This window comes from Pseudoliparis swirei, chromosome 1 (genome assembly GCF_029220125.1).
Source record: "Pseudoliparis swirei isolate HS2019 ecotype Mariana Trench chromosome 1, NWPU_hadal_v1, whole genome shotgun sequence".
Classification (NCBI taxonomy): domain Eukaryota; kingdom Metazoa; phylum Chordata; class Actinopteri; order Perciformes; family Liparidae; genus Pseudoliparis; species Pseudoliparis swirei.
Genome location: NC_079388.1, coordinates 12,448,015 through 12,458,276, shown reverse-complemented (window position 1 = coordinate 12,458,276; position 10,262 = coordinate 12,448,015). Strand labels below are relative to the sequence as shown.

Sequence of the window (10,262 nt, the reverse complement as noted above, 5' to 3'; positions counted from 1 at the left end):
TTGTTTTCCTATATATTGCAGGTACGGGAAGTAGTAACTGGAATCATTATGGAATAATTATCAGCTTAAAATCAATATTTTTTAATCTTAAAAGGGCCTGATCCTGATCCATATGAATAGCTTATAATTGCAGGTTCATAGGCTGAGACCTAGACACATACTAAACACAACGTGACTCAGTCAACCATGTTTATCATGTTTATGTTGACGCAGATGCCCACATATCAAACTACAGGAGCCTGTCTACGTGTGTGTTTATGTGTGTGTGTGTGTGGTGCGTATGAATGAGTCAAGTAAGTCATTGGGACGTGATAAACCTGATCATATCCGTCACTGTGCAGCATTGAACAACAGGTTGAGCCGTGGCGTGCCGGCATTGGAACGAGAGCAGGAAGGCAGCCAGTCGGACCGGTAGATCGGCTCACAAAGACCTCTCAAAGCAAGTGAGCAGCTACTGCGTCTAAAGATAGGAACACGCAGTGAACTGGTTGACTGTCGCTCTCTGACAGCACAAACACTTTCAGGGCTGATTTACACACCGGCCACCTCACAGTCAAAAGTCATAGAAAGAATCCTTAAATGAGTTTCATTCACTCCACAGATAACCCGATTGGCTTCAAAGCCAAATATGTGTGTATATATATAAATGTCTTAATGGAAGTTGTCAGCAAATCTAGGTCCAAACTCGTCTGTTCTCATGTGTTTTATTGTTGCCTGCAAAGCTTTTGATCGTGTTAATCATGGAAAGTTGTTTGTACAATTGAGTCAAAGAAGGGTCCCCAAACACTCTGTGAGTAAAAGTGTCTCAGCCTCATCTGGGGTCAGCAATGGTTTCTGACAAGGGGGGGTTTAGTCCCCAGTTCTATTTTAATCGATATATTGATGATCCGTCCAAGCAGTTGAAAGCCTATAATACTGGGTGCATGATTGGTAATACTTAATCGTATTATGTATGCAGATGATTTTGTGATTCTTAGTCCATGTCTACCAACAGAATTGAAAATGGAACACAATTGTAATGCTTTTAATACAGGTATTAAATCATGGTTAAAAGATAAACAACATTGTTGTCACACCTAACACCCGTGTAAACACACTTGTACTTTGTGTATGTATCTGTGTTTGTATTTGTGGATGTCTCTTCTTATTTTTTTAATAGCCTCCTCTGGACAGGTGTTGTAAGTCAGCATTTTGCTACAAACATTTAACACAGTGCGTCGAGTTATTGTACAAATTCTAATGCCACTGTCCATATCAAATATATCATAATGACCTCATCTGTGTTTAGAGCACATTGTACACACTCTACTGCACACGTGTGGTCTAATTACAAAAAAGCAAGCCTACAGAGACCCCAATAGCTTGTAAAGATGTCATGAGAATATAACTGAAGATTATGAGATAGAATAGTGCCACTAAAATGTTTGTGGCTGCAGGAGTTAATACTTTCCAAGCTGTTTTAAGAAATCTTATGTATCAATGTATCTGCCGGGTTAATGACTCTGAAAATGAAATAATCTTGGTTTTATTTAGTACTTAGCGCAACAAGTCTCAGCTGTAGAGACATTAGCACATCTGTCTGTTTATAAGGCGTTCATATGTCTATTTTACATGTGATTTTGTTTGTGTTTTATTCTATTTAATATTTTGTTCTATCTCGACCTTGAGCCGAAATACAAGTTTGATTGACAGGTACACAAAGTCCTAGATTCCGGCTCACAGGAATTATACTAACTAAACAACGAAACAGAGCATTTGGGTTGAGCAGGTAATGAGTTTCGATGGATTGCATTGTCTGCTGTCTGAGGATTGCACTGTTTGGCCGGTTTTCCACTGAGCCTGTCGGAGGTTTCCAACAGTGAGTAAGCTAGCTGAGCTTCAAAGCTGAGGAGGAAACTGTCAGGAATGCTGAAAGGAATCTTACCTTTGCTGGACATTTTCTTTGTGTTCTTTTTTATTTGTCTTTCTTTCTCTTAACCAACATGCAGCTATGTGCACCCACATATTTGGTTGAATAAACTGTACTTATGACTCACCGATTACCAAACCCGTGATGTGAAACTGCCCTATTTAAATTGTACCTTCCATCCTACACCAGACTGTGTAGCCTTCGCCTCGGAGACTTGTCATTATCGTTCTACTCTTCTAATTCTAGTGCTAACGTTTCCTACCTGCAGAAGTAAATAAACAACTACAAAGACCTGGAACAAGTACTCAGGCCTGATGCTCTTGTGGACTTTAGCCACTGGAACCCTTACATTTGACAAACAATCCCATTAATTACTACTAGACATGACATGTTCACAATAGCGCTATTCCAATGTTCCAGTACATAAATAAAAAAGGAACGCTTCAGTTTTCACACTTTTCTCCAACATCAAGGAAAAGTGAAATCAGTCATCATAGCTGTGAAAACATCCACTAATTTAGAGAAACAGGGTAATATATCAGAGTGTAACATCTGACCCGAGGAGCATCCTGAGCAAAGTGTCAAGCTGCTTCTCACTTCTGTTATTTGACCACCAGGTGAAGCCAAATTTAATTCTTAATCAACTGTAATTTACATTTAAGGGTATCATGACAGGTTTATAATAAGTTAAATATTTACCGTTGATGCCAGTGCTGCCAGTAGCACAGATTAACCAAAACCACGTTTTGGGTTGTTTTACACATTTTAATGTTTTAATCTAAAATGACCTACAAGTTTACCTGGAAAAAAGACCTGACATTTAAGTGAGCAACGCATTTAGACAGACACGTTTAATTACAAGATGACGCCAATCAAACAACCGCACACCAAATATGTTATTTAAAGATGAAATAGAGAATATTGCAGAGAAAATATAATTGTTTTTGGTAGAGTGGTTGTAACAAGGTTGATGAGAGCATTGAGAGAGAACCAAAACGGTCAAGTTGTGGCCTGTAAAAGAAAAACATTGAGCTGAGGACACTAATTACTAAGATTATAATATTTAATAGAATAACAACCAACAATCATTACTAAGATTACAATCTCGAATAATATAACAACAGACACTAATTACTAAGATTAAAATATGGATGGTACAACATTAAACGTGCGCGCGCGTGTGTGCATGTGTGCGGCCATGTTCCAACGGGCCAGAGGAGGGCGCTGCTGCAATACGTTGAATCACTCCCCGTCGTAGAAGAAGACTTGAGCTCCAGTCCAGGTCCAAGAAGAAGAAGAAGAAGAAGAAGAAAACATCAGTGGAGTCCCGGCACGTTAAACATGATGACCAATGATACTCCGAAGACACCGGAGAGAAATATGAATATATCTTGACAAAAAACGACTTCCGGCTCATCTCGGTAAGAAGAGGAGCTCGCAGTTTGTGTTAAATAACAAACCGGCATCGGTTAGCCGGGAGTTCTAGCGAGCTAGCTCACCACCCGGCGTGTCAAAGGAGGTCAAACTCAGTTGAAGATGATCACACGTGTAGCTACCTCTTGATCAGTAAGCAGCTGACATGTAGGATACACCTTCCTCTTCCTCCTGGCATCCTCTTCCCCCCGGTAGACGGTGGGGTGGGGGCCGCTGGCATTATGCAAGCGGACGTCCCGAGGCACGTTTGGTGATGTAACTTCACCGACATGGAAAACGCTCTGACTTGACACTATGCTGGATTGTCCCGTGAGTTGGGTGCGGGGTGTCATACAACCCAGAGGGGTGACGTTTCAGCTCAACTGCATTGTTGTTGAGGGGATCCGCTGCACGTGGGGTCTATCGGTCCACAAGAAAAGAGCACGTGACATGTGCTTCATATGACAGGCGTCGGCCTGGACACCTAACGCCTCTTGTTTCTGGTCTTTTCTGATGTCAGTCCGGGTCGCGATGGGCGCCCGCTGCTTCCTGTCCTCCGCTGCCCGACGCTTCGTTCAGCCGAGTCTGCTCCGCTGCTGCCGGCTGCCGGGCCCCACGAAGTGAGTTTAATCTGGAAAGTACCGGCTCAGTTCTTTATGTTCTGCTGCTCACTCCTGAGGCCCCGTGGCCACTGACAGCAAGGGATCGATAATGTGATCATCCAGGGGAATGAAGTTGTTACTTCACCGATCAGGTGTCAAAGTGTGTTTGGACACTTATAGTTTGGATTGTATGTGAATCAGCTCCTCAAATGATTGCCGACACCTTGAAAACAAAAGGTTACTTTCCTCTGTCTATATTGGGGCAAAAGCAGAAATGTAAATGGCCAACATGTGAAAACCCAAAATATCCGCTAAACACAACTTGGTGTGAGTTATAATGAAGGTGAACTGGCCCTTTTTACTTGTAGTTTTTAAATATTCTACGTCTATCGAGAATGTTTTTAGGATACAAAACATGTTACATAAACGACCTCTTATTTTTTTAGAAGAAATATGTCCTCCAAAAGGCAGATTGACCATCTAGAGAAAACATCGAGCAACTCCAGACAACATGTAAGTTGATATATTCTAGTTGAATACATTCATTTAGTCTGTACCCACTGCCTGTGCCACCTCTTGCGGGATCGTCTGTGTCTGTGTGCCAAACACAGGATGTGTATCCAGCTCGAGTGTGTGGCATCATGGATGAGTCGGCGACGGTGAAACGTGTGAGAATAGCTGTCAGCCCAGACTTCAGCTTCAAAGCAGGACAGTGGTGAGTAGACACTTGTTAACTTTTCAACAACTCGGACTGAAATTTTTTTTTTAATCACTTTAAGGAAAATGGTCACATTGTGTTGTGACACAAGACGGGTTACACTTCAGATAAAACCACATTGTTGAGGTGGTCAGCTGTTGTACAGATGGATTACACCCAATATTCTCATATGATGCCAAGTGTAACTGTCAGTTATCAATTTTTGACGGCTAACTGCGCATGTTCACTGCTGTTTCTAAATATGAGCCCCAATTGCTTTGCCTAGTGAGACTAAGAAGTGACTATGGCGTAGATGTTGTTAACATACGTTATGGGACCCCTCTTGTTAGGACAAATGAATATAACCGACTTTGGATTAACCCCCCATGTTCTCCCCGTAACCATGGTCACACTATCTTCGTGAAACAAAAATAAGCAGGACCTGCCAAACTAGGTCTCAGGTCTAAGTTACTGGCTGAGCTTTATGAAATGGCCCTCTGGTGTCCTTGGCAGTGCCGCAATGCTCATAGTGACCTCACGGGGGTGGCATTGGGTTTGCTTTGCCTGCTGGATTTTCCCTTTTTTTTTTTTTTAGAGGAAAAATAAGTTTACAACGAACAGCTCAAGATTAATGTTGATTTAAAAGAAAAATTGTTGTTTAGGAATGTCTCACTTCAGCTTGACGAAAAATAAAATTGAGCCTTTTCTCAAGTAAGAATGAGCCAAATAGTTTGGGACTTGAGCTCGTAGATTACTCGAGGTAACTGCCATCTGCACCGGGTGGCATGCACTCTTGTAGCTTTGACTTGAAAGCTGTAAGAAGGTGAGACTCAGTGGCTTGTTTATGAGTGCGAATGACAATAAGAAATGTTTTCTTTCAGTCTCTCTTATAGTCTTAATAGCAAGCTAAAGATCTGAGTAAACCTTCTTTTTTTCCTGTCTGTCAATGTTAATTAGTACCCTGCACATGCAGTTTATGTACATGAGCCCATACTGTAGGTGGGCGGTGGTGGTGAGGCATAACACCGACAGCCAGTTGCCCTGCAGCAACTGATAATAAATGGAAATAGATGGAAATCCTCGACTTTCAGTATTTCAGAGAAACGGGACTGTTTAGGTGTTCGTCTCCAGGTGGAGGAGGTGGAGGAGGAGGAGGAGGAGGTGGTGGTGGGTGGAACATATGTGTGCATCTTCACAGCAGATCCATATTCATGAGGCCTCCGAGTGTTTCTCTCCAGCGTAACAGTGGGTCATTGTGTTGTTGGAACATTTGCCCACCTGTTCATTCTGGCGGTTTTCTTCTGTTTTTTTTCTCCTCTGGACAAATGCCACCACATTGGGTGTAAGACTGGGCCGCTACACTTTGTATAGATTAACGAGCAGGCAACTTTCCATCTGGTTTGGGTTTGTTCTACTTGCTTTCTGGAACAGGCGGCCACCTCAATTGAGGTCAAAGGTCACCACCTTTACCCTCAGTTCAGCATGTTTTTACTCTTGAATTAACTGTTTAGAAATCTGATGAGTAAGCTATATTTTTTGTCAGAATTACATGACTTGTATGAAAAAACTAATAGTTATTCTGTTTTATAACATGTATGTAATGCAATACAACTTACATAAAAATAATATAATAACATCAAAACAACCTCAGGCATAATATGTTCATATAGTATAGGAGCCCATTTCAACCACTGGAATACGTATGTGTATCACTGAATAGTTTTAGTTCCTGCAGTGATGAACATTATGTCATGGTTAAGTATATAACATAACAGGTTTTAGTCTAGATATGGATAATCACGTTCAAACATCCACTTAAATAAATGAGTTGACTAATTAATCTTCCCTTTTTCCCCCTGAAGGGTTATTTTGGAGTTTTTCCTGATCTGATGTGAGGTTTTGGGACAGGGATGTCTATGTGTACAGATTGTAAAGCACTCTGAGACAAATTTATAATTTGTGAAAATGGGCTATCCAAATAAACTGAATTGAATTGAATTAATGAACGGTGTGTGTGTTCAGGGTGGATTTCTTCATCCCCGGCGTGGAGACGGTGGGCGGTTTCTCCATGTGCTCCTGCCCGGGTCTGCTCCAGAGGGAGGGCGTTGTTGAATTGGCCGTCAAATACACCAAACACCCTCCAGCTCACTGGATCCACACCGCGGTGAGTAGAGCAGAGGAGTCGGGCAATGCAAACCCCCCCCAAATATAAAAGTGTTTGTTTTTCCCGGCGAAATCATTGAACGTTTATTTGGATAGATTATTGCCACTGGGTTGGAATTTTGGAAAAGTATATCTCTGATGCTTCGGAAGATCACGTTGCTAATGTGTGCACGAGGGTGACGGAGAAGAAGTGTGAAGGGGAGGGCGCAAGAAAAGAGATGCAGAAAGAACGAGTGGAGCGATCGAGGTGTTGAGAAGTTGTTCTGGTGTTATAGTTGGGAAATGAAGACTGCCACATAATCACACCCTTGGTTATTCTAAAAAGGGACGCGAGGAAAAAATGGAAAATGGCAAATCAGATTATATATATGTATATTTTTAGACTTGCAGATGTGATGAGCACCGACCTGTGCTCAAAGGTTACATTAACAGCGAGTGAACCACTCCCAATTGAACATTTAGTTCATTAAATCATAATCAGTTTCATAATTTTCTTTTAGGTGTCGTTAGCCAATAGCCATATGACCCCCTGATGTTTTTCAATCATGTGTAATTGCTGTCGAGGGTTAGTTAAAGTGACTCAGCAAATTTATAAACTGCCCGCTCAGGAGTTCTGAAGTAGTATCGTGCGAATGAAGCTAAAAACTCAAGAGAAGTTTGTTTGACTGAAGTCAAGCTGACACGGTGAACGATGGTTTACGATGGTTGTGTAAATAAAGGTCATACAAACCCAAAAATATCTTTGGTGCATAAAGTTGTATTTTCTACAAGAATGTGCTCCAAACTGGATCTTATTTGATACAGTCGTATGGATGAGAGTGGTTCTGTAAATATGAATGTATCCTTCCTGCCTTTCCCTTCCGTGTCTACTCTTGTTTGTTTGCAGCGTCTGCTTCACGAAGGGCCCTAATAAATAGCGTTTAGGCTCCCACGCCTTGTGTAAATATAAGTGTCGGTACGCGGTGTTTGAGCTTGCTGAGAGTCGCGGCGCTCTGCTCTGGCATCGTTTGATGATCCTTTTGTTTGATATGGCGCTCTGCCTCCTCTCTGTGAGCAGGAATAGTGTAAGGACCACAGCAGATTAAGAATGCCAGCGTTATTATGTGTGCGCGCACATGTGTACAAGAGCAGATGATGGTTTATTTATCTGCTCTATTTTATATTCTTCAAAAGAGCGTCTCTGCTCAAATTGCTTTCGCCCCCAACACAGCCGACCTGAACGCGTTTGTTTCCTGACGCACGGACGAAGCAGTTCAAGGGATACTGCGTGTCTTTTACAGAATTGATGCCAACGGGTGTATCTCAGCTGCTGACAAAGGGAAATGTGTCTCGATCGTCTCTCAGTGTACGCTGGGCTCTCGGGTGGCGATGCGTGTCGGCGGGGACTTCGTCTTCGACCCGGCGCCCTCCGACCCCGCCGTCGATTTGCTGCTGGTGGCCGGCGGCGTCGGGATCAACCCCCTGTACTCCATCCTGTTGCACACGACCGATCTGCTGCATCTCAACCACGCCTCCGGTGGGCGGGACTACCAGATCGGCTCGGCTCACCTCTGCTACAGCGCCCAGGACACCCAGGAACTGCTCTTCAAGGTATCTTCACAGGAAGCCCAGGACACCGATTCGTAACTCCTGGGTATCTGCGAGCCGCACGCGCAACAGTGTCCACGTGTGTGACTGGGCTGGGCGGGCGGGCGTGTGCACGGACCTGAGCTCCCCACCGTCTGTGTTCCCAGAGCGCCATCATCGAGGCGTGTCGGGAGTTCCCTGACCAGCTCTCCTGTGACCTCCACGTCACGCAGCAGAGCACAGATGTCGACTCGCAGCTCCAGCCGTTCATCAAGCGTAAGTAAAGCCCACGCAGGCACACGCCGACACGCGTCCACTTTTCAGGGATGATTTAGTGACCGTCACATTCCGCCGCAGCCTGTCCTTGTTGATTTATCTGCGTCGCCATGCCGAACGGGTTCTATCAAACCTCCACGTGGGAGACAAAGAAGTGAGTCTTGATTAATTGATTGACTTCCCGTGCGTCTCCACAGACGGGAGAATCACAGAAGAGGAGTTGCGGGCTCATGTGGACCCGCGGAGGACTTTGTGTTTCCTGTGTGGACCCCGGACCATGATCGAAGCACTTTCACAAACCCTCGTGGACTTCGGCCTCCCGAAAGATAGAATCGTCTTCGAGAAATGGTGGTAGATCCTTTTTTTTTAGGATTCTCAGAAACCTCCTTCGGAAATTCAACCTCTGATCACTGCAACAGGTGCCTGATCTGGGCCTGGCCGCTGGGACCGCCCACTCTAAAGCGAGCAGCTGACTCGCATTAGACCAGAGATGAATTTAACTTCGTATAAAGGAGGAATGAGCCAACTGTAAAATCTCAATTTAAGCAAGACATCATTCAGCTCACTGCTGAATATTGCAACAAATCTGATGTGTATGACACACACCATTTTTTCACAGCTGTTACACATCTTCTGATCTCATTTCCACTCTGTATTTGCTTGAGTGAGGTGTTGTTAAAACTCATTAAGAGGTGACGTGAAGACTTGCTTTTTAAAATTTGAACCTGGATGTTCAGGCAGTAATTTACCTATGCAAGCAAGTCTTGAAGCAATAATTTGTCATATTTCAGAAACACTTCCTTGCCAAGCGTTCGATGTGTAAAAATGACACATTGTAGATTTATGGGGGGTTATGCTTGAAACTATATTTAGGAAGTCTCTACACCCAGACTACAAATAATCCGACACAACAAAATGAAGATTTATTTAAACTTCCAGCTTCATATTTATCGGACAGATATCTAACTCTCGGCAAGAAAGTGAATCAGTGCAATTCCCCAAATATAAAACTATTGATTTAAGTCACCAGGATACAGAAGATCAGAGCGAACTAGCAGTCAGTACTTTTATTATACAAGACTGACATCTCTCAAAATACCTCCGCTGACTTGATCATGTCATCAGAAGTGTTATACTGTGTGTGTATGTATATATATCTTTTAATTAATATATATATATTATATTATCAGTTATTTATTTGCAGAGCTGAAGATTTTAGCAGAGCTGATTTGGCTGAGTTTGACTGAGTTGCATTGAAGCGATTTGTTTTTCACATTTTATTCTCATGCAAACTTCACACCAAGTGTATTTTTAGGGTGGAAAACCTCCCAGTCTCCCACATATTGGCCGGTGTCGCTGCCTCTCACACACATGCACAGGGCTTCTCTGGCAAACATACATTTGACTCCACCACAAACCCATAAAGGACTCTGTTCTCGTGGTGTCCCATGGTGCACGGTAATGGAACCGCCAGGTGGTCTCCGAGGGGCTCGGATCACTGAGCGTCTGGTTGTCGTGTCCCAGTGGGGGTTATGTGGTCGACACTCATTTGAGGTATTTTTGCGTTTCCCCGTCGTACGAAGGAAACTGTTTGTGCTGATGTGAGATTTAAAGGAAATAAAAGAAATGGCGTCAA

General features: G+C 43.2%; 1 protein-coding gene and 1 long non-coding RNA gene across 4 annotated transcripts; one reads left to right on the top strand and one right to left on the bottom strand.

Annotated features, from left to right (window-relative positions):
- Positions 1-2,734: 2,734 nt before the first annotated feature.
- On the bottom strand, positions 2,735-3,826 carry LOC130196689 (uncharacterized). Its single transcript, XR_008832291.1, has 2 exons — positions 3,466-3,826; positions 2,735-3,180 (listed from the first exon to the last, which is right to left on the bottom strand). It is a non-coding gene; the product is annotated as an uncharacterized LOC130196689 (long non-coding RNA).
- On the top strand, positions 3,203-10,262 carry oxnad1 (oxidoreductase NAD-binding domain containing 1). 3 transcript variants are annotated; one of them, XM_056419006.1, is made up of 8 exons: positions 3,203-3,330; positions 3,843-3,942; positions 4,371-4,437; positions 4,536-4,639; positions 6,644-6,785; positions 8,129-8,374; positions 8,518-8,626; positions 8,824-10,262. In XM_056419006.1, the coding sequence occupies exons 2-8, from the start codon at positions 3,854-3,856 to the stop codon at positions 8,979-8,981; spliced, it is 915 nt and encodes a 304-aa protein (XP_056274981.1). In that variant the 5' UTR covers positions 3,203-3,330; positions 3,843-3,853; the 3' UTR covers positions 8,982-10,262. The 3 variants fall into 3 exon arrangements, with proteins under 3 accessions (XP_056274981.1, XP_056274975.1, XP_056274966.1); XM_056419000.1 differs by lacking the exon at positions 3,203-3,330 and having other exon boundaries at positions 3,836-3,942; positions 4,374-4,437; XM_056418991.1 differs by lacking the exon at positions 3,203-3,330 and having other exon boundaries at positions 3,836-3,942.